The sequence below is a fragment of the Salminus brasiliensis genome, chromosome 8, assembly GCF_030463535.1.
Source record: "Salminus brasiliensis chromosome 8, fSalBra1.hap2, whole genome shotgun sequence".
NCBI classification, from domain to species: Eukaryota; Metazoa; Chordata; class Actinopteri; order Characiformes; family Bryconidae; genus Salminus; species Salminus brasiliensis.
This window is the reverse complement of record NC_132885.1, coordinates 23,076,827-23,101,879: the sequence shown is the minus strand read 5'-3', so window position 1 is coordinate 23,101,879 and position 25,053 is coordinate 23,076,827. Positions and strand designations below refer to the sequence as shown.

Genomic DNA, 25,053 nt, shown 5'->3' with positions numbered 1-25,053 from the left:
TGGTGTAAACCACATTGACATTGCACTGGACACACAAAGTAAATTCATGCTGTTTTGCATGTTTTGGGAGGAGCGTCTAGGCGCACAGGTGGGAATATCATTGTGTTGGCAGGCTGAACAGTTTAATTGAGTGACTGGTTTAGTGTGTATTTCTCATCGAAAGTGACAGATACGCTTCATGGTCATACTGCGGCTAGATAAGGACGTGGACGTTGAGTAATTACAGAAACCTTCATTATCGAAAGTGTCAGAATGCTGATGTTTGGTTAAACGGCGTGCCACAGAGTCCGAGGCTCCCAGCAGAGACGCCTGTTTTGTTTGCGGCTTCACAAATTAAAGTTTGGCCACTCAAATTAGCAGCATGTCATGTTGACAGCTTATTTGGGGATTTGTTGTCTTCATTATGAACTTTAGGTTCGCCTCTAATATCTGGAAGACGCTTGGCGCTATAAATAGGACACATTTAACACTGATGTTTATTTTTTATTTTTTTGCCTTTGAATGATGATGCTTTACTTTATCTCTGATCCACTGCATCTCCAACATAAACACATCACAATGAACCTCATACCCAATAGACGTAACGAAGGGGAAAAAAAATCTTTATTTGTAGCTGAAGGCGTCTGAAGCTTCTCAGGCTGATTCGTTACGATATCCCACAACTGCTCCGATATTGCCTTCAGGCACCTTCTTATTGCCTCAGACTGTTTCCTTCAGTCTCAGTAAGCTCTGTTTTCCCAGTTGTTCGCAACTTATTTTTCATTAACCTCTGAGAGAAAATACCAATAATTCACTTTGACATTTTGCATGACCTTCAGGGTACTGTGGCCTCAGCAATGCACAGAGCACGGTAGTGTACAGTAACAACACTACACTGCATTACACTATGACTCTGCAGGTTTTTCTTTCTTTTTTTTTCTTCTTTTCTACGTTTGCAAGTACTAAACCCCCCCTCCCCTTACACATTTGCAAAGACTGCCAAATACACTGAGGACAAAGAAACCTCTGAATTTAATCTATAGGCATAACAGAACAATCTGTGCCGCAATAAACTTCTTTTGCAATATTTCAAAGCTAAACGCAACATGAAAAATGGGCCTCCAGCTCCGGTGTATCAAAGAGACAGTGATATATTGGGTCGTCTTTGGAGTGTCAGTGTCTTCGGAGTGCACAGTCCCCATGCTCTCTCTCTCTTTCTCCTTGTCTGTCCACAGCCTTTCCCACGTGTGAGCCTCTCACCCAGTTTAGCTGTGCCAACGGAAGGTGCATCAGCATGAAGTGGCACTGTGACTCAGGTGAGCCTCAGGAATTAAGCACAATAGCGGTTCGAACAATTGATGTGTCTCGATAATACACTAGCACTTTACAGTGTGTTTCTTAAGTACACTTCCTCAGTAACCTAGTGCTAAATATAAATGACTATAGAAACTATGGGAAGCAAATCTTGTGCTATGCTTCATTGCTAATCAATGGACACGATAAGGAATTATCTGTTCCCACAGTAGTTAACGCTGGATAAAGTACATTTACATAATAAACAACAGAACAGAGCATGAAAGAGCAGATTACATATTCATAATGCAAATCAACAACAAACATGGTAAATATTGGAAACAAATTTTGCTGTGCCGCTTCATAAATGAATAACAAGCATGAATGCATCCTGTGGTTATTGTTTTTCTGAGGATACCAAGGTTAAGAAAAACAGTTGGTAGATGAACTTTAATAATAATCAGCAGGTTAAGTAATGCAAATCTCTCGTGAGTAGCCTAATACACCAAAGCATGACAACAAGGACTTCCGGCCTAGGTTAGAAACAGGGGACATGCATTAAAATGACAGTGTAAAGACTATGTTGATAGCAAGTAACTGCTGGATGAGTTCTTGTTTATTTTGTATTCATAGAGCAACATCATTTTATTCCTTATACTTATATCTTATGTTTATTTAATAATTAACAATTTCTGTGAATCTTTTAGTTTGCAACTATACTAGTTCACGTATCAGCTGTTTATTCTACAAGTGTACGTTATCTGGTGTTCCTTTATCTACTGGAGGAACTTCTCCTTCTTCTTCTATCATTCCAGATGTGTAAGTATTGATAACAGTACTGTTACCTACTGTACCTTTTTTGAGACCTTCTTTTCAGTTTCAAATAGAAAGTGGTGTTTCCTAAGAAATGTGTGAGGTGTTGGAGTATATATTTACTAGGGCTGTGTATTTGCAGGAATTTGGTAATGCAGTATGTATCATGATACAGGGGTTACGATTTAACATATTGCTATATATTGCAATGCATTGTTGTGATACTGCAAGTAAGATATATTGTGGGGTTTTTTTGTAGACCTGTAGTATAAAAACACCATACGCATCATAAAATGCATAAAAAAAAATGCATACAATCTGAGAAATTTAATAATTGACTTTTTATGCAGTTAGAACAGTCAGATTTGAAGACTGATCTACAACACTGTTATCCAGCAGTTGGGGTTTACCACACCATGATGTATTCATTAAAAATCACTTCTCAGAAACAGTGTCGATACAGTATAGCAAAAATGTATATCACAATGCTTCAGTATATCAGTGCTGTCTTACAGCCCTAATCTTTACTAATTGCAATGTAAATAAATAAGCAAAGAGAGCTGATAAATTCTAAAATATTATATATATATATTCAATATGTAATTTAAACAGACAATCAACATGCTTTTTGGCTCATGATTGCTGATTAGACCAAGTATTTTGGAATTAAATAACTTTAAATAGACTTTTTCTGTAATATTGAAGTAATTCAGTTGGTCCTGAAGGACATTACTGAATTCCCATATCGAGTCCTACTCATGTTCATTTATTGGTAATAAAACATGAAGCACAATACTCAAATAATATATATCGCCAATGTCCAATGAAAAACATGTTTCTCCATTTTGCCATTTTTTCTTTTTCTCCATGCTTTGAACCCTGTAGCTGCTCTGTACACTGCGTAAATAATCAATTTATAGACCAATTTAAATGCTCTAAATTACTTGGACTATTATTTCACATTACCTTCTATTCAAAGCTCAGGACTCAGAAGTTTGCCTTTTCCTGTAAAAAGTCACCATTTTGAAGATACAGGTTTTTCACTGGACAGCGATGATTTGTTCTTAAGTTTCCTTACTGAGGAAATTACTGTGTCGGAAAGTGTGACCAATAATCGTTTAGCTCCGAGGCTCTCAGCTCCATTCTGATGGACCCCCTACCCTGCACAGTTTGAGCCATTCTCTGCCCCAACACACCTGATCCGGCTCATCGGGTAATTATCAAGCTCTTCATGAGCTGGATCAGGTGTGTTGGGGGCAGGGAATAGTTCAAAACTGTGCGGAGTAGGGGGTCTCCTGGGCTGGAGATGAGAAGCATTGCTTGGGAGGAGGGTTTCTACTCTCTACTGAGTCTCTACTCTAAGTGACCTCCACTCTCAGATCTGACTGGTATTTCAACCCATACACCATGTATGTGAAAAACGGAAAGTCATTTCATCTCAGTAATCATTCTGTAGAGAAAAGCTGAACCGCAGTGTGGGAGAATGATGAAGGGTTCTTTAAGAGATGCCATGGAAAAAACACTTTTGGAGTTTGGAGTACACCAATCAGCCATAACATTAAAAGCACCACCTCGTTTCTATGCACATTGACCATTATACTAGCTCCATTTACCATATGGGAGCACTTAATAATTGTAATTACAGACTGTTTCTCTGCGTACTTTGCTCCTTTTATCCTGGTCTTCAATGGTCAGCACCCCACAGGACCACCACAGAGCAGGTATTATTTGGATGGTAGGTCATTCTCAGCATGTGTGTGTTATGCTGGTACAAATGAATCGCACACAGCAGTGCTGCTGGAGTTTTTAAACACTGTGTCCACTCACAGTCAACTCTGTATTAGACACAGCTACCTAGTTGGTCCACCTCATAGATGTGAAGTCATAGGCAGAAGCCTACGTTGGTCATCCTCTGGTCCTTCATCAATGGTCACAGGACACTGCTCACAGGGTGCTGTTAGCTGGATATTTCTGGTTGGTGGTTTAAAACTCTGATTCACTCATACCAGCATGACACACACTAACACACTCTCTGTGGTGGTCCTGTGGGGTTCTAACAAAGTACACAGAGAAACAGATGGACTCCAGTCTGTATATATAGAACTACAAAGTGCTCAGATATGGTAAATGGAGCTGATAAAATGAACAGTGAACGTAGACACAAGCAGGTGTTAATGATATGGCTGATGTGTATGTATGTGTTATGGCATTGTTTAATGTTAATGTTAACTTATAAATTTCTGTTTAGCTTCCCCGTATTTGAACATCATGCGGACATGTCAGATACAGTTATTTTATGAGCAGTCAACATCTGACTTAACAGTACAGACCAAACATTGGCTGTACTTTTTACTGCTTTGCTCCACAAGAAACATGAAGGTCGACATTGAAAGCCAAAATGTCATTAAGCACTGCTGAACTGAAAAGAGTACTGTAAAAAGGGCTTTAGGTTGGCTGCCTGTACAGCGTGGCTTTATTTGGGGAAATTCAAAAGTCTAGACAACTAGGCAGAAGTCAAAATACTGGTGAATCTCTAGTCAAAAGAACAACGTAAAAAAAATAATAATCCAGGAAATTAGAAAAAGGAATTGCTGCTCTGAAACTAGAATAAATAACCAGAGACTTTGCAACCTCTGCACTCAAACACAGGAGTACTTAAAGAAGAGTCAATGAGCCAAATGGGCTGCAGGTGCGCCAAGTAATGAGCCAGGGAGGAGCTGTTACTGTTACTGCTCTAATATAATGGATAAAGCAATTGCAAATGTTTTGCCAAATGGGCAAAAAATGTTGATGTCATATGGTTACACTGGACTCATTTTTTTCAGACAATAGGACTATCAGTACTTTTTCTTCTCTCGGGAAACGTCATGCTCCAGCTAAAGCTGGAAAATCTGAATGGCATAAGTTAAATTAGAGATTTAGCTCCCTGTTCTTTGCTCAGTGCACAAGATATAGAGCTACCAGTTGTTGCTACAATGGAGATAAAAGGCTGAAATGCTCTTTCCTAGTTTGAAGCAGTCTACAGTCTCAAAACAACTAGCCTTTTTTTCCACCTATCACTTCCATTTTTTCCTTTCTCCTGAGCGGAGGTTACCGCAAGGTCAGTGCGCAATATGAAGGCAATATCTCTCCGATTGAGGGGGAGGCCCACAATACACTGCCCAGTGTTTTATAATCCACTCTCTCTGTCTCTTTCTCTCTCTCTCTTTTTTTTTCTCTCGCTCTCTCTGTTCAACCCCTGTGCCTGCAGATGATGACTGTGGGGACGGCAGTGATGAGGCCGGCTGTGTCCACGCCTGCTCCAGTGGTCAGTTCCAGTGCTCCACGGGCCGGTGCATCCCCTACCATTGGGCCTGCGATGGAGACAACGACTGCGGCGACTTCAGTGATGAGAACGTGACCTGTGCGGGTGCTTCTGCTGGTAAGAGACCGGTCTCCTTGGCAACCTGCAGTGTGTGTGTGTGTGGCGCTATTGCTGAACGAAAATCTGTGCATTTTTCAGGATTACAGCATCCTTTATTAGACCAGTTAGGGTACGGTAGCACAGAAACTGCATTCTCAGTAATTCAAGAGAGCTTGTCTGCGTGCTGCCTATGGAAACGTCTCACATGTTCTCAACATGGCTGATTAGCAAATCATCGTAAAGAGTAGGAAGATAACCATCGAGTCCGCTACTCATAATTGGCTCTGTGCGATGTCCCTAATTTGCCGAACACAAGTTTGAAACTTTCTCTCTTCAACCGCTCCTCAGCGGATCTGATCTTATCTGCGCTCGCTAGAGAACGACCCTGCAGATTTGAATCTTTTAATCTGTTGTAATTACCTTTGAAAGCTGAGACGGGCCCTGCAATGCTTTCAGCTCACTAGCTTGTCACAGAAATGAGGAAGCCATTCATCAAACCGGCTCCTGGCGGAGGCCTTCAACCCCCTTTGTCTGTCTCAGAGGACCTGCCCGGCTTACCGCCTCCCATCGCAGGGCTCCGGATCAGCGTGCAACCCTTGTTCTGCACGTGTGAAGTGCTGCAGACAGTGCTAGCGCACAACATCAAGCCTTAAGCAAATCGTTCCACCGCCTGCTCTCGCTCTCCAGTTTAGCTTTAACACCTGTCTCGTGCAGCGGGACAATCGAGAGTCTGTGCGATGTGCAAACTGCCGGTTAGTAATGGGATCGTTAAATGTGTAAATATGCTGCAGGAAGATTTATTTAGCACCTGTGGATTCCCTGTGTGGAGTGTAAATCATTAATGGACAACCTGCTGCAGAAATCAGTTATCCTCATGTGACATGGTGATGTGCACCATGAAAGTTTTCTGCTGTAACTTGCTTGGTCGCTGTCCGTGGTGCTGAAGTCCCTCTGCTTTCCTTTAGTGCCTGCTTGGCCAGTAGCAGACCAACAAAAAGAGTCCATAGGAAATCTTGTTAGTTGATAATAAGCTTTTAGGGCTTTATATAGAAGCCAGTCATGGACTAGTCATGGACTTAAGATGGTAAATAATTATAAATAGAATAATAGTAGAATAAAACTAAAAGTCCAACCAGGCTTGCCTGGATAGTGGAATTCAGAGCGGACATTTACGGTATACCAGTATTTTGTCAGTATTTACACAAAATAGTGTAAAGATTTTATTTTTTTATGTCATTTCTAGTGGTCACAGATTATACAGTGGCCAAAGTGAAGAATAACTGCTAGACTTACTTATGTCAAAATGTGAAAAATGTTTTTTTTTTTGTTCATGACAACAAGGACTTGTTACACAGTAATATTCATTTTAAGGACTGTTGTTATTGAGAAATAACTGGAATTTTAAAGGTACATTTCAATTGTATGATAAAATTTTAAACAGGTAGATATACTTTTTTGCATACAAACTGGGGAGGCACTGATATGGGAACTAAATCTAGCAGGATTAGCATAACAGACAAATGTGAAATCTATTCCTAGAGGGTCACAATAATAATAATAATAATAATAATAATAATAATAATAATAACCAAACACATTGTTTATATAGCCCTTTCATAGAGAATTGCACTATGTAACCCATCACTACCTAAACATTCGAATTTAAAGAATCTGATCAGATCAAAGATTTTATTTGATTTGATTTGATCAATTTTACAATTATCTACCAAAAGAGATAATTCCTATTCAGTGCGTTCCTTAATGATGTAAAACACCTTCTGGAAATGTACTTTCAGTCTGGTTAGCATTTCCAGTAATGCATGAGGTTCCCTTTGGTTTTATTTTAACAGAAGGAAAAGAACAGAACAGAATAGAATTTAGGAGAACAGAGTAGTCATTCTCTGGAAGCTTAACTTCAGTACCTTAACTCTAGTCTGACTTAATGTTTAGCAGTGCCACCCAACACTAATACCACAGAACAATGCTGTGTTGCATGTTGTTTCTGTCTCAGGCTTGCCCCCTGTGGAATGCAGTGGAGAGGAGTTCCACTGTCGCGCTGATGGCACATGCATCCCTGAGCGTTGGCGCTGTGACGGCGACAAAGATTGCGAGGATGGCAGTGATGAGAGCAATTGTGAGGGCATCAAGAGGATGTGTGACCCGCAAGCAAAGTTCACCTGCAAAGACTCAGGTGAGCGGAGCATTTGTGTGCTGCTAAAGAGCCACAGACTTTTTAGCGACCTTTCTTGAGTGCAGTATGATTGTTGACCTCAAAACACAGCTGTATTGTGCCAGCAGAGAGGAAGGGAAAGCGACACTAGCAATTCCGGTCCAAATGTGGTTGAGAATGGCACTGAAAAAGCTTTCAGTCTTTTTAAACATGTGACATTAGAGCTGGGCATGCATAGTACAGCATTTAGCAGAGTACCAGACTTGGTGGAAATGAATTTGAATGAGACTATTTGGTTTGGCCATTTTGTTCTTTTCCTTTTATTGTAGATGTTTATGGATTTACACTCTGGCCAAACCAAAAGAAGGAGGGATGGTCAAATTTCTTTAGGGCTCTGTTATAGGAAAACATGTTAGTTTTGCTATTATCTATAAAGGGCCTAGAAAAATATATGATGGATTTAATAGGTAACCTGATGGCAGTATGTGTGTGTGTGTCTGAGCTTTTATCTGTTTAAAGTCGATTAAAATACATTAAAACACAGATTTGTTGTCTGTTCAGATAAATATATAAATACTGGAATATTTTTGTATATTCACCATTTAGCCATTACATTAAAACCACTAAAGTGAAGTGAATAACACTGACCATCTGGCACCTGTCAAGGCGTGGGCTCTATTAAGCAGCAAGGAAACAGTCAGTTCTTCAAGGTTATCTATTGGAGGCAGAAAAAAAATGGGCAACTCTGACAAGGCCCAAACTGTAATGGCTAGATGACTGGGTTCAGAACATCTCCAAAAAAAAGCAGGACTTGTGAGCTGTTCCTGGTTATGCAGTGGTTAGAACCTACCAAACCTGGACCAAGGAAGGACAAACAGTGAACCAAATCCTGAGTCAAGGAAGCCCAAGGCTCAGTGATGCATGTGGGGCGAGAAGGCTCACTGGTATGATCCATTCCCACAGAAGAGCTAACGTAGCACAAATTGCAGAAGAAGTTAATCATGGCTGTTGTGTAGAGTCCATGTCTCGACAGTACACAACATTAGTCAGGTGGTTTTAATGTACTGGCTGATTAGTGTTTGAAAACTGCAATGGTGTGTTTTGCTATATGGGGCATCAGGGTATTGTATATTTTTGCATATATTATTCAGTCATGCAGGTCAAACATGCAAGCCTAGCTAGTTGTTTGGTCAAAAAGTGCCAATAAGACAAAGATAAATGCGTTAAAGGCAGCAGTCTGCTAGTAAATCATGATCATGCAGTGTGTCTAGAAGAGATACCATTATCATTGTGTATCCTAGAGTCAGTATATTAAAAAATGCTGCATAGGATATTAAATAAAAAACGAATGTAAATGTTCTGATTCTCTAACAAATCTGACCTCTCATATCACACACACACACACACACACACACACACACACACAGAGCGATGTGATGTGATATTGGCTATGCATTTCCCCCTTGTGGGGTGGTGAAGTGTTTGAGTAGTTAGAGGATGATAGCCTCTTCTTAAGTGTAGTGCTTCAATTAAAAATAGCTCATTTTAAAGCTCAGTAGTTTTTAAAGGAAAGATATCGGACGAGTTGGCGCAGTGATTGCAGAACTTTGAGATTAATGAGGCTATATTTAGCTGTGCAGTCTTAAAATCAAAGAAGCTCAACAGGGTTTTGTGGAGGGATGCTATAAAAGAACTACATCATGTAGAGGTTCTTTACCTAGTTATGCATTTTTTGGTCGGTTAGATGGATTACAGTAATACAGCTTATGAAATTACACATGTGTATCAACTTCAGTTAACCATGCATTTGCACAAGTGCAGTTCGACAGCTGTGACAAAAAATCCACAGTTTATATAAATGCAATTACCCTCATCTGATTACACATATAGAACCACATAGAAATAGAGTCAAACATATAGTCAAATGTCAAACTCAAGTAATTACACAAGCTGTACTACTGCAGTCCATTTGTGATAATGAATACATCTCCAGGAGTTGCTTTGTTATTGAATAGGTTGTGTATCTACACAGTTATTAGACAGACATATATTAAGGCTGTGTAATAATATTATGATACAGGGCTAATAGTTCAGGATATTGTGAGACTGTAAGCAGGACAGTATATTAACATTAACATTTTATCATATTTTAGGAATCATATGCAGAAAATCTGAGAAAAATAATAGTTTATTTTGTATCCCATCAGAACAGTGGGATCTGAAGACAGAGTACAACACTGCTATCTAGCGGTCAGGGTTGACACACATCGCAAAATGAACCACAGTCTGCCCCCAATGTTTACAATCTTAACAACGTTAGTGGAACGTTTTCTTGATGTTGCGACGTTTGGTTCTTTGGCTCTTTTGGTCAATCTGTGAAGTTTTCTGGACTATCCAAAAATGGATATATTTGATAACATGTGAATATGGCCATATTTAAAAATAAAAAAACAAGGGAATGGAAAATGGATGTTCATAATTATCAGTTTAAATAACTGATAATAATTCTGTGTATTATTATATATGTTATAAATATAATATTAATGTAATATTTTACTATATGTTGTTATATATATAGATAAAAACAACATCTATCTACAGTATCTATATAATATTATATATGTTATTAAATAAATAACATTGAGAATTGAATTTTTAGTTTCAGGAATGTTTCTATAATGTTAGTGTTTGTCTAACCAGGAACGCTGTGTGAGAAACGTTCTTATGACTTTGTAGATTCCTGGAACGTCAAATAGTGCAGACTAATCTTTCTGTAAACTTATTATGCATTGCTGGACGTTTTTATACCAATCTCTGTTAGCTGGGATGTACTATTAATTAAAAACCAATACTGTATTGCAAAACATAGTCAAGTGTATTGATATTTTCTCACACTCCTAACAAAAGCATGTGATCTATTGGGATCTGTATTCATATCGCATGTATTATTCCGTTCTGTACCTTTGAGCAGTGGGTTATCAAGGTCAAGCTGGGAGACAGAGGCTGTTCTAGGCAGGGCTGTTGTAGGCAGGTTATTTATTTCAGCATTCTCCTTGCTGCGTCTCCTTGTCTTCCTGTGTATCTTGCTTTTCCTTTAGATGCTCATATTCTCCACAGTGTGTTATTTGTATAGGGAATATCAATATGCTTACCTGGAAATACCCAATTAGGTTTGACAGCTTGATTTATTCCTGGGTTTAACTGAGTGTTTCGTCCCTAGGGAAGTGCATCAGTAAAAGCTGGGTCTGTGATGGTGACAATGACTGCGAGGATCGCTCAGATGAGGAATTGTGCAAGTTGTCTGTCTGCAGCCCCCCCACGCAGGCCTGTGCCAATGACACTTCCATCTGCCTGCCCCCCCACAAGATCTGCGATGGGAGGAGAGACTGCGCCGACCAATCGGACGAAGGCCCCTTTTGTGGTGAGTGCGTGTGAAGCCTGCTGTCGGGGCGCGTCTGTGGGTTTAATGCTCTCAGCTTTTTGGATTGTCAGAAATGTGCCCAGGCAACAGGACATGCGCTATTGGGGGATAAATCAACAAATAAAATGGATTCACAGTTACATGTGTGCGCTAGACAAAGTCATTTTTCACTACACTCTCCAGTGAAGAGGTTTATGATTTCTTTGTCACCTTTGACTTTGAGCACTTTGTATCTTCGATTCCATTTCTGTAAAGGAAACTGAATTACTGTGAGGAAATACATCACATGTTAAAAGTTCAGGTCTGAAAGTAGTGCACAGTAGTGACTAATAAAAGGTTTGGCACACGATTAAACGTAATGAAGTGAAATAGATAAGAGGCCAGAATCATTAAACTTCCTCCAACATGTGTGGCTCAGTTTTAAAGCGACTGTCTTGCTCCTTGCCTCTTCCTGTGGTCAGGAAGTGTAATTCACGCTTTGAGCCACTACTAAGAGACAGGCTTTACACATGCATTTCTGGACAAGCTGAGAGATAAAGAACCACCCCTGAAAGTGAAAGAAGCATATGGACTGAGTAGAGTAATATTATAGGATTTTACAATAATATGACTCGGGTGATTGATAGCTCTGTCCTGCTCTATTATTGGATCACTGGGGCATCAATATGGTTTTGAAGCTGTTATTTTAGGGTACAAATGCTACATAAGGTTGATGTGCTGGTGTTAGCATTCCACCCTGATATGTGATGCTGCTCACTACGGCATTTAGCTTCATGGTAGTAAAATTATAAACCTGTAAACACTCCGAATTTGACATTTAATGATTTACTACTATTGAAATAGTCAAGTGTATTCACTGTCCGATGATCCTTTTTAGTATTTTTTTTCTGAAGGAGGTTCACCCAAAGCTTTACTTTTCTCAGCTTCTCATCTACTCCATTCATTATCTAAAATCTATAACTCAACGATTATACAGATCTACAACGTTTACATACCTATCCAGGTGGAATTTTGATTATTCTGCCATGTTTGTCTAGCCAGACAGACAGAGATGAGGGTGAAGTAATGGGGAGTTGGGGAGACGTTGAGAAGTATCCCATAAGTAACTGACTGTAGGTCAGTGTAATTATTTATTTAGTCCTATTTATAAAAGTTATGGTGTCATTTCTCAGCCTGGTGCTGCCTATTCACTGCCTCAGTAATTTTACGTGTGAGCTCATTCACATTAAACTTCAGAACCAGGCACGAGGCATGGCTGTCCTTTAAGCTTCATAAGATGTTAAGTTACAGACCTGATAAATCATAACATTCAGCAGGACTTTAATTACCGATGCCCAGCTTCTGGTTGAGTGACCAGATGAACCGAAAATCTCAAGGTCAGAACCACTGATTATAATACAATATATAATATTTGGTAAGTACTTACTTCCACAGTCATGTAGAATAAAAGTCAACATGGCATTGTCAGTTCCTTAACATTCAGACTGATGAGATCAGCAGAATTATATTTCAATCATAATCATCATTTTCTGTAGTTCTGTAGTTAATTAATTAATGAATAAATAAATAAATTAATTATTCTTTTTATATGTGTATATCAGACTGGCAGAGCCTCAGCAATTCTGTATCAATTAGCTCTGAAATCCTTTTCAAAAAAGACATGTTTGTCTCAACTGCAGCTGCAAGGTTTGTCACGATGCTCAATACAAACAGATCAAAATAGGCTTTTAAATAAATGGGTTGATCAGCTGAGTAGCTAAGTGTGTGTGCAGGAGCGTCAAGACTGACCTTTGACACCAAACATGTTTAAAAGCAGTTAGAAAACACAAATAAATCCATTTCAGCTGCTTGTCATGGCATTTCCCATCACATTTTTTTGCCGTGTTGGTGTGGTTTATGAATTACTAACAGCACATGCAAATGAGGGGAAAGTGAGGATATCACCACCAGCAGTCCTCGCTTAGGAATGAGAGAACATGTTACGGTGGTGCTATTTCCTCTGAATGTCACTGTGAATCTGGTGGTGCGTTTTATGAGTCTGGCCCTGTCCGTCCAAAGGTTTGTCTGCTTGCTGTTTCTTCTAAAATCAAGTTATAAGGGAGAATTTATCTCCTCTTTGCACGAGTAACAGCTTCTACTCTTCTGTGAAGGTACTACACTAGAGCATTGATGTACAGCAGCTCTGTCTTGCTGGGGTTGAGTTTTAGATGGTGAGCTGCCATCCAAAAAGAGATGTCAGCAAGACATGCTGAGATGTGGGTAGAAATCTGTGTGTCAGAAGGTGGGAAAGAAAGGATGAGTTGAGTGCTGTGAGAATTTGATTGTATTTAGCCAGATAAGCATTAGTGAGGTCAGGTACCATTGTTGAACGATTAGTTCTGGATCACAAATGCAACTGTACCTCAAGCCAAAGATATTCATTGGTGATCCATTACTCTAAAGAATTCAGTTCACTGTTCCACAGAAAGAAAGAGTTGCTGAGCTTAGGTTCATGTATTTATGCTCCAGATTGTCTCATTCTATTGGCAGTGATTTACTGTGGAGATTAAAGCCGTGCTTGTCAGCAATGGGTGCAACTGAATTGGCTAGAAGGAACGTATAGTGTAAATCTGTATGGATTTTTTGTTGTTTTTTTAGGACAGAACACAAATAAACTGCAAATTCGGTCTTGCTAATCAAATCATACGTAACATATGTCACTATTTTTTCTTAACTTATACTTGTTGTTAACTGTGGCAGAGCAGTCTACATTGCTAAAAAGTCTTGAATTTATACTTATTATATTGAATGAATAATACATTTGTTAATAGCCATTTCTTTGTCTAAAAAATACTGGTCATGAAGTGAAAGATTCATAGAAAGAACCAAGCTCCCCCAGGAACAGTGGCCAATTGGAATGAACTGTTCCCTGTAATTGGACTTGCATAAGGCAGAAGAGTAATTTAAGGGGGTTAATTTGGGGTTGTGGGACATTGTGAATCAATGTTAATTCTGTAAAAATATTTAGAATATCAGACATACTGACACTAACTGGAACTGATTCCACTCCATGGTTCTCCTAAAACAGAAAAAGCATTGCAAATCACTTGCACTTAAATGTAAGTGTCTTCAAGAACATAATTACTTCTGTGAATTACACCTTTTCAGGTGCTGTGCTCTTGTTTTAGCTGTAAGTCTCAAATATGATGAATATTTCCCCTGTCTGCACCAAAAACTAATTGCATCATGACAAAAATGATCATCCATATTGTATTTAGAAATATGTGCAACTACTCTGTACATTTCTTAATGTACAGCACTGAAACATCTGAAACCAATCAAAATTTCAAATTATTTTCAACAAGCAAAACACACTTACACTGTCTGGCCAAAAATATTTCCTTGGATCACTGTGCAAAGTCTTTCTTTTCTAGCACATCCCAAAGATTCTCAATGGGGATTATGTCTGGACTCCCATGTTCATGTCTGTGGTAGCCGATCCATGTGTGAAAATCATGTAACATGCTCCCTGATGGAATTGATGGAATAACCTGGTCATTCAGTGTATTCAGGTAGTCAGCTGACCTCATTCTTAACGTTGCTGAACCTAGACCTGACCAACTGCAGCAACCCCAGATCAAAGCACTGCCCCCACAGGCTTATACGGTAGGCACTAGGCATGATGGGTGCATCACTTCTGCCGCCTCTGGACTCATTAGACCACATGACCTTCTTCCATTGCTTCCAATCTTTATGCTCCTAAGTAAATTGAAGTCGTTTTTGCCGGTTAGCCTCACTGACAAGTGATTTTCTTAAGGCTACACAGCTGTTTAGTCTCAGTCCCTTGAGTTCCCTTTGCATTGTGCATGTGGAAATACTCTTACCTTCACTATTAAAAATATCCCTGACATTTTAAGTGATCGTCATTTAAGCTTTTTGTGTTGGACAGTTCTTTTGTTTTGGCCAGGCAGTGTATCAACAAATATATCTATTGTCTCAGTAACTAAATCATTAATTTTTACTGTGTCCAACCTTGTTTATTCTTTACAGCTTATATAGGTTTCAGAACACCTACTGCCCAAAACATCTATTGATATTGAGGTGTGGACTCTAGACCAGCCAGTCCATTGCCTTGAGAACACCAGCAACTTCAGCTTTTCAAGTCTTTTTCTCATATTGAAAGGATGGACAGAAACACCTGGATTTTTTCAGATCTGGAAATGAGAGTGGAGCTCTATTTTCTCCACTCGCGCAAAGATAAAAGCTTTAGATACTATTTATCTGATTGGATCATTTTCGGAGGTCTACCAGATTCCATTATTTAACGATTTAAGGATCTGTAGATAGAAAAACCATTAAAATAAAGTGAAACCCATTTGTTTTATATCCAGTCTTGGAAGTTCCTGTGTTTCCACTTGTTTTCCTTTGGCTCACCACTTCTTCCTGCTAATCAACTACCTAATGTCTAATCTCCTCACTGTTATTGACTCTATTTTGACTGGAAATCAAATCAATTGAGTGGTCTCTGACTACTGCCTGCAGTACTATATGCTCTGTGTTCTTGATTTGTCATCTACATGGATGACTGATGAAATAGTTGAGTAGTTAAAAGAGCTATGGTGTCTGGATAAACCGCAGTGTGTGGTCAGATTGATACACATTGTGTTAAGCTGAGAGGACCTTCTGTTTGTGTTAGTACTTAATATCCCAGAGGGCTTTGTTCATTTCTCTTTTGTACTATATCCTTGATCTGTTGTAGTGTGATGAAAGACAGCACATGTTCTATACGAGACCTCTGTGTGTGGGAAGATGGTGAAGATGGCCTGACTGAAATTGCAAATGATGATGTGTTTGCTTCAGTAGCCATCACTGGGAAAAGAGTCTCGGGAGAACTGACAGCGTGTAATCCTTTAGAGTTGGACAAGGCAAACATTTCAGTACATTCCAGAATGTTACCAAGCGGAGCCCATGGGAGTCCGCTGGGCCGGTGCAGGAATTATCAGTCTGAAAGGAGCCGGCGTGGCAGAGCCACCTTGTTGCCAATTAGATTGTACTGCGCAGTACCTTGAGGGGCCGATTGATGTGAACAAGCACAGCAAGCCCATTCCCTGCTGTAACCTCTGGGAGGAGACCGTCCTGCTCCTCTGTGGACTTCGGGGTCCCCCGTGGAGAAAATTAAATTCTTTCTTGTCTTTCATCCTAATCACTCGAAGCAAAGTCCTTGGGACAATGTCATTTTCAGCTCTTTTTTCGAGGATCAGGTGCCTTAATAAGAGTAAAGGATTGTCCATTAGAGCTCACAAAGGGCCGAGTAGAGTATGAAAAAAGATTCAGTATTATCCCTGAAAGAAGATGATGTACCTCAGTCTCAATTTTCATTTGTCTTGAAGCTTTGGAAGTAATAAAGGCATCTTCCACTCGGACAGAGTTCATTTTGTTTGCTGTGCACTCTGCACCCAGCCTGCCTCTGTAATGTAATATTGCAACTGCCTCACGTCTGGAAAAGTGTGACCTTACATAATCCTGTAAGACCACACTTGACTAGTAAAGTGGGTTATCTCAGTGCAGCTGCGCTATTGAGATTCACTAATTGATAGATTTTAATAATGTTTTACTTGCTGTTTACATGTTTAGCTTAAACTCCATCTAACTCCATCTATCTATCTATCTATCTATCTATCTATCTATCTATCTATCTATCTATCTATCTATCTGTCTGTCTGTCTGTCTGTCTGTCTATCTATCTATCTATCTATCTATCTATCTATCTATATCAGCTAAATATGCCAGTTATGTTTATTTAAAAAAAAAAGAATAATAATTACGACACAGAGGGAGGAACACTCGCAGAGATGGAGTCAAAGCAACCAGATTTATTAACAAAATGAGATAAACAAAAGGAGGCAAGTGAGGCAAAAAGGCAGCAAACCATGAACAACAGTGATCAACAAAAATATGAATGTGGCAAACAGGAGGACAAACCAAAAATGAACCTGGGACTGGGGGGTTGAGCTGGGGGACCAGCTACTGAACAAGAACGGCTAGGCCGGCCAAACCTGGAACCGCAGCGTGCTGCCGTGAGCAAGGGTCGCCTAGCTGAGACGTGGGTTGCCAGTAAATCCTGGCCGTGAGCGAGCAAGCCTCGCTGATGACTTGATTGGCAGGATGACCTGCTCCTGAATGTGGAAGCTGAGCTGAAGCTGACCTCAACACACCGCTAGTCGTAAGGGAAACCTCTCAGGCGACCTCGAGGTTCCAAGCGATGCAATTCTCGGCACCGAATGGCGGTGTCAAGGTTCTTAAATACCCCCCAATCCCAGGTGTAACTCATGAACCAAATCAACCTAAATCAACACAATTAACCAAACATGAACACAAATGAGGAGGAAGTTCTTATTTGGGCCAGTGGGCGGCGGCTCGGAATCACCCCGTGGAAGAGTGCGATACCAAGGGGCTGACACCACCAAAGAAAACTTCCTAAATTATTATTTTTTTACTTAAAATTTAATGACTTTTCCTGGATTGACCCCAACATTTGAGAAACATTTCATAAAAGATGTGCACCTCCAGGGTGCAAAGAGTTGCCTTTGGGTGATTTTTGACCCTTAGGAAAAAGAGAGTACACAGAACGGTAAGACTCCACAAGGTATACACAATGCTCCAGATTACAATACAACATAACAAACAATATATTAACAAAAATATCATTTCAATATAGTTTAATCTCCCACCAAGCCCACCTTAATCCAAGTAAAAAAGCTTATTCAGCTCAGAGACCCTCCCTGACAGCATGACTCAGAAATACACCACGGAACATTCTGGCCGGCATGGCCTGTTATTTAGCCCCTTCTGGAGTTGGACACAAAATGACTCTTTCATCCCAAATTTTACAATGACACACAATTTTATGTAATCACTACAATTTCCTCACCATAAATGGGAAGAGATTTACAGTTTTAACAAATTGCTGTATATTTTGGCCAGATAAATGATCTAAATTATTATATATATATATATATATATATTATATTATATATATATTTATACTATTATATAAAGTAACTTTTCCAGCCCAGTCTCTTTCCATCAGTGAAATGGAATACTTTACCTGAGCAATGGTCTCATCATGATCCAAAGCTATTGAAATACATTGACAACACTGCATAACATGAGTAACCATGTGTCCTGGAAGATGTAGACTTATTTCAGTCATGGAAACACCTGGGGAAAAAAAAACATATCCTGGAAACATGTCCTGGAAGATTAAGCTGTTGAGCCAGTGAGATTACATATTTAACTATTAATGCATATTTATTAAAGTTTGTAATGCTGCACTGTAATGTGGACAGATCACAGCATCATATCTTACAAGGTTTAATGTTATAAATGGATGTATAAGTCACTACTAATTGTACAGATATACAGAGGGATTTGCATCGTATGGAAAAAGTAACAGATAGTAATAGGTGTTGAATACATTCAGTACATGAATACATGAGTACATTAAGTAACCATGTGTGTAAAAACTAATTGATATTAATGTGCTTTTAATACACTAAGTGTGCAGCTGGAGCAATAAAACCACTGAACCACAAAGTAAAGTAACTAACATTGATGCTTTAATTCCAATGGCACATTTGATGTGTTGAAAGTGGAAAAAATGGGCAAGTGTAAGAATCTGTCGGCAATGAACCGGCGACAGGGTGTTTATGGAGGTCCCACCTTACAACTTACAGGACTTAAAGAATCTGGTGCTAATGTCTTAGTGCCAGATACCACAGGACATCTTCAGAGGTCCCAATGGGTCAGATCTGGTTTGGCGAGCTGAATCTAAACGATAAGCAGGTGGTTTTAATGTTATGGCTGATTGGTGTATGTGTGTTGTCCTGTATTGAAGCCCTGGACAATGTCCTAAAAATCTTTTTTAAATATTTTCCTAAAAGAATGGGAATCCTGATGACTACTGTACAAGTTAGGACTTCATGAGGGCATTCCAATTTTCAAATGTGCTTTTTTGTCCATAGTGTGCAGCTTTTACTCAGACTGGAGCTTCTGCAAATAAGAAATCAAATTTTCGAGCTCCACAGCTGCCTAAACAATGTTATAGATGTGCAATATCTATAAATGGCTGCATGCTTCTGTCTACAGTGTTTTTCCTATTTTAAATGCAGAGAAGGAAAAAATACCTCCACCAAACGAGAGCCTTGTCCTCTGGCTTCTACAAGGCACACAACTGATCTCTTTAGGAACTGGTTACTGCTTGGTTTTGTTTTTGTTTTTTTGTTTTTTGGATGCGTCGTTCTACTCATTAAATCTGCTCTCTGTTTTCCCAGACAAATGCTTGCAGGGTAATGGAGGCTGCAGTCATCAGTGTACAGTGGTTCCTAGCAAAGGCGCAGTGTGCTCCTGCCCTGCTGGACTCCACCTGGGCTCAGACAACAAGACCTGTGAGGTGGTTGACTACTGCTCCAGACACCTCAAGTGCAGTCAGACATGCGAGCAGTACAAGACCATTGTGAAGTGCTCCTGTTACCCTGGCTGGAGACTGGGTCCGGATGGGGAGAGCTGCCTTAGCACAGGTAACTACCGCAGGAGCTTAGACCGTTTTGCTTGAATGTTTGTAATAGATCAATATGCTAGAGGTTTTTACACAATAAATCTGGAACCTAGAAGTGTTTATGATAAGAATTCAACAACAACAAAAAAACATTTGCAACATAAAATAACATTTGCACAGTTGATTGAATATTTCTTAACCAAAAAAATATTCATTTTTTTTCTCTTATATTATACAGCTCAAATACTCAACAGTCGAAGACATAGTTTATTATGCTAATATTTCTAATTGAAATTGTTCAGAACATTATACATTAACATCTCCAATTGATTAAGCTCTTATAACATTTATAACAAATAAAAAAAATAAATCTCTTCATTACCATTTGCGATTAATCAAAAACCTGAAACTTTTTTATATCTATATATGTAATTGATCAAGAATCCAGAATATTTTACATCTATATTTGGAATGGATCAAAAACTTTTACCTTTTTGCATAAATATTTTGAATTGATTAAGAACTCATAATATGTTACACTAAAATTTTGAATTCAGGGTTTTACATTGACATCCGAAATTGATGAAGACCTTGAATGTTTTTACATCAATATTTGTTCAAGAGCCCAAAGTATTTTACATTAATATTTGAAATATTCAGTATTATTTGCAATTGATCATGAACCCTTAAGTTTTTGCATTAAAATTTGGAATTGATCAAGAACCTGTGGATTTCAGATTAGATGCTTTTGAAGGCACATCAGTACCAGTTTCAAACACAGAGTTGCCTAGACAGCAAACTGTTGTTATTCTGAGCTTAAACTGGTGGCAGGCAAAACCACTATACCAGAAAAAAGGGTTTTATCTCTCATTGCATTAATCTACTAAAGTAGCACATTCTGTCTAATAATCTCATTTGATATCAAGCTTGTTAATGAATTCTTAGCAGAGTTACACGCATTCCGGGCTTTATGTGGTGGATGCGTTCACAGTGCAAAGCAATAAAAGGAGCAATAATCCAATGACAGCAGGATACACAATCAGGAGGCTCCCAGTGAGAAGCTAATGTCTTTACAGCAGCATGCCTGCCAAACGCTTTTAAATTGTTTCAGGGAATCAAATTTGGGTCATTAGTCGGTGGATGACAATGAGCATCAGTGTGATATACTGTAGGCCGCGAAGCATATGCAGCGCGAAGCTGGCGCCTATTTCAGAAGACTGCCATATTTATTGCTCCCATAGGATCTTGTGTAACATCTCTCGATTTGAGAAGATCGTTCATATGTGGAGGTGGAACAGGGATGGTTGGTGGCTCTGCTCGGCTCCTGTGTCTGTCTAATTGTGCTGTACGTGTGGAGGCTGTAGCTGTCTGCTTGTCTCTTTCCATTGTCTCAGATCCCTTTGAAGCCTTCATTATCTTTTCCATCCGGCATGAGATCAGAAGGATAGACCTTCACAAGCGTGACTACAACCTGCTTGTGCCCGGGCTCAGGAACACCATCGCCCTGGACTTCCACTTTAACCGCAGCCTGCTCTACTGGACCGATGTGGTGGAGGACAAGATCTACAGGGGCAAGCTCTCAGATACTGGAGGTACACACTGAGCTTCAGAGTCACAGTTAACTACCTTAGTGCCCTAGATCATAGGTCCTAGATCAGCACTCTAGTCTAAATATGTGGCCTAATATGTGAAATATCAGACTAAGAAAACTGATTTACCCGATTTTCTGATTTCTGTAGTAATCCATGAAAGTTGAGAGTTATATTACTTACATGTAATTAATAGGGGAGTCCTGAGCTGGCCCAGGGATATCTTAATGTATCAAGTATCCTCTGTTTAAAGACCTGTCCAACACTGACCCTGTTTTGGTGTATTACTGCATTTGTGTCACTGTGGTAGAGGCACGGTAAATGGACATTTTCCCAACCTACATCACCGAGACACTTTTCTAGAAGGTAACAAAGCAGTCTGCAGTCTGCAGTGTGGAACTGTTTCACAGTGGAACATGAAAACTTGTAATATCTGCACTGCTAGTGTTTTGACAGCTATCACACTTCGTGTCTATTTTCTGCCGTTTACAGCAAGTGACTTCCCGTCAAAACCATGACTGAAAAATAAAGCCGCAGTGTTTTACAGGTGGTCGTGCCACATTGCTTCTGGTTTAAAACCAGCATTCAAAATCCAGAGTGAGAAAAAAAAAAAACAGTTCAGACTCAAGATGTGCTTTCTCAGTGTCACATAATGCCACCCACTGCAACATCAGTGGGCAACTGAATGCACTTGGAGGAGAACCCTAACTGCTAATTCTGTTACAACAGACACCTGGCTGTTTGGCTAGCCTCACACTGAGTGATGGGGAGAGGGAGGGTCGTCCCAAAGCTGAAATTTTTTGGTCCCTTGAGCAAAGCCCTTAACCCATTGCAGCGCCCTCTCTCTTCCCTGGAGGCCACAGCAATGTCTGTTCACTGTCATTGTATGTGTTTGTTTACTAGTGTGTATGTATGTATGGGCTATCGATAACAAGGTTGTGGGTTTGATTCCCGGGCTCAGCAAGCTGCCACTGCTGGGCCCTTGAGCAAGGCCCTTTACCCTCTCTGCTCCCTGGGCGCTGAAGTTGGCTGCCCACCGCTCTGGGCGTGTATGTACTCACTGCCCCTAGTTCACTAGTGTGTGTGTGTTTACTACCACAGATGGGTTAAATGCCGAAGACACATTTCGCTGTATAGTGTACACTGTACAGTGACAAATACATGCATCTTTACCTTTAAATATATCTGTCTTTAATGGCTGATGCTCAATATTAAGATGCTTGCATTGAATCAGGATACATAAAGCTGGATCTGGACTTTCCTAGTAATTACCCAGTTATGTCATTAATTATGTAATTAGTAACTTTACATACAAATTGTTCTGCAACATCTTCTACTTACCCCACAAAAGTTTACAATCTGCAATTTCATCATCGTTTCTCTACTTGAGCTGCAAATAAGACAGAATTCATATCAAATAATGTCTTCCTTTTGTTAAAGAGTTCCTGTATAGCTCTTCTACTTTCAGGCATTGTCTAAATATGACCCTTTATCCCAACTGCTTTTAGTCGGTGCAGCAGAAGAAATGAAATCTGATTTCCTCCCATTCTCGTGACGTTTTCTTTTAAAGGAACGCTTTTACGCCTGACATGACAGAAATGGGACTGTCTTTAAGTGAATCACAGAATCTCTGAAGGAGCTGATAAATGCTGCTGGTTCTCTGGGTGACCATTTAGTGCCGTTCACTGCTGCTGCATTTGTCAAACTGAGCTCACGTCTCCGCTCTGGCCTGCATTGCTCTGTGTGCAGCCTCCCGCTACAGCTATTGCATCCCCTTTGTTAGCATTTCATAAAGCCCTCCACTGCCGAGGATAATTGCAAACAGCTGGATTATAGACAGCCTGGGAAAGCCTTTAATATTTAATAGAAAACCCAGGGAAAGCTTCCTTCCATCTAATGTCAATGCACTCTCATCTCGGGTTATCTATTTTCTCCGAAAAAGCAGCGTTTGGAGGAAATCAGCATCCAAAAGCCTGCTTTTGGAAGGTATAATTACCTGTTGTGATTAATTCTGCACAGCGTCCAGCTTTATATTCACCAGTGTTAGTGATATTGATGTGGTTGCAGGTGTCACTGGGATTGAGGTGGTGGTTCAGCATGGTTTGGCCACACCTGAGGGACTGGCGGTGGATTGGATTGCAGGAAACCTATACTGGATCGACAGCAACCTGGACCAGATTGAGGTGGCCAAGCTGAATGGAGAAATGAGGACCACCCTGATTGCAGGCGGTATGGAGCACCCTCGTGCCCTGGCCCTGGACCCTGGCCAAGGGTGAGTGTTGCTCTGCAGAAATGAGCCCAGTGCCCTTGTTCCTTTGAGCAGAATTGCAGCTTTAATAATCAGCATTAATAACAAACAACATCAACAGCATCAAGAGCAAATAGTTGATTAAAATGCGTTCTCACCCAAACTTTTGTAAGCCATTTCTGCACTGTCTGGCATAAATTCCTAATGACATATCAAGGAAAGTATGTGCTCACTCGCTGTGGGTTTTGTTGTAGTCTGCTTCCTTTTTTTAATCTCTTTTCCCCTTCAAGTTCTATCTATTCTCTGCCCTGCTTCTGCAGTGCAGTCCTCCCCTGTCTCTCAAGGCACCATGTGGGGAGGAGGAAGCCTCAAGTATGACAACATGAGCTCAAAATAGTCACAGGCTGATCCCAGCAGCATTTAGTGCTTAGAGAACGCTGGTTGGCATTGAAAACGAATAGAAAACAGTCTGGTGGCTTACGATGCCCATTTGAAGCAGTGGAAGTGATTTCTGCCAAGCGCCATGGGCAACGCAGAGAGGACAAATGCAGTATCTCTGCTCGCAAGCTGCAGCTCGTGTTGGCACTCAGTTGGGTGGCATACTGTAAACTAGCTCATTGGATGCTGAAGTGTTCCTTTGAAATCAAAATCTAAGATTGATTTTGCCGTTTACCAGGGCGGCACTTGTTTAAAACCGCACCGGCATCAGCCCGAGATTGAGAGAGCCTGAAAAGGCTTCAAAATAAAAAAAAGAAAGGACCCCTGAGAGAGATGCTGAAAGTTTTGCTTTTAGGCTCATAGTTGCCATGATCAGTACTTCCAGTGCCGACATTTACTCAGAAGCTAGGTTATTGATTTGTGGCTGTCTGAATGAGTTCGGCCGCCGATGACGATGCGGCTCCTCGTTCTAGTATCCGGGTTAAATGATTTTTATTGAATCTGTAGCGGCTTGTGAATTTATGATCATATCAGTAAAAATGGGGAAGAAAGTGTGTTTGTTTATGACAGTGTACAGGACATTACTCATGTAGTTCATTAGTTAATGAGGTTGGTGGAATGGCTTCCAATCACACTGTGACATTTACCCTGCAGACCTACAGAGGGTGTTATTTGCAGTAGCAAATTAACTCTGTGTGAAAAACTGTTCACTTTATGCAGTTCCACTGCATGGTGGTTATATCAGGTAATGCTGCAGATGTGATCACCTGTCTCTGGTCACCTGGTCAAATTATATGTGTTTGGATGAAGTGAAAACTTTGCAAATAAATAAATACAGAAATGTGCATATATATATATATATATATATATATATATATATATATATATATATATATATATATAATTTCTAATGTGTTACATTCAGCAAATAAACACATAATGTACAGAATGTCAAGTTTGTTTACTTTATTTATTATGTATAAGATTTATTCACTTATTTGCACTTAGAAAATCACCAAAGTGTGTAGTTTGACCATGGACATCAAAACTTTGCATAATAGTGTTTATTTTCATAGTATTAAGCTTAAGACAAGCTTTTACTGGAAGCTGGTTCCAGATGGTCTAAGATGGTTTAGTTTATTTAGATGGACTAGCTGGTCTGT

General features: G+C 39.9%; 1 protein-coding gene across 5 annotated transcripts in view; it reads left to right on the top strand.

Annotated features, from left to right (window-relative positions):
• Positions 1-25,053, top strand: part of lrp1bb (low density lipoprotein receptor-related protein 1Bb) — a 374,780-nt gene that overhangs the window by 210,571 nt on the left and 139,156 nt on the right. For 4 of the 5 annotated variants that reach the window (XR_011980029.1, XM_072686149.1, XM_072686148.1 and 1 more), the window contains 7 exons: positions 1,215-1,295; positions 5,336-5,506; positions 7,500-7,679; positions 10,879-11,079; positions 19,392-19,637; positions 21,010-21,207; positions 23,272-23,476. Coding sequence is in view for 4 of the 5 variants with exons in the window: in XM_072686149.1 (XP_072542250.1) it covers positions 1,215-1,295; positions 5,336-5,506; positions 7,500-7,679; positions 10,879-11,079; positions 19,392-19,637; positions 21,010-21,207; positions 23,272-23,476 (1,282 nt within the window). In the remaining variant the exon portion in view is untranslated. The remainder of the gene's footprint in view (positions 1-1,214; positions 1,296-5,335; positions 5,507-7,499; positions 7,680-10,878; positions 11,080-19,391; positions 19,638-21,009; positions 21,208-23,271; positions 23,477-25,053) is intronic. The other variant, XM_072686147.1, reaches the window with a different exon arrangement.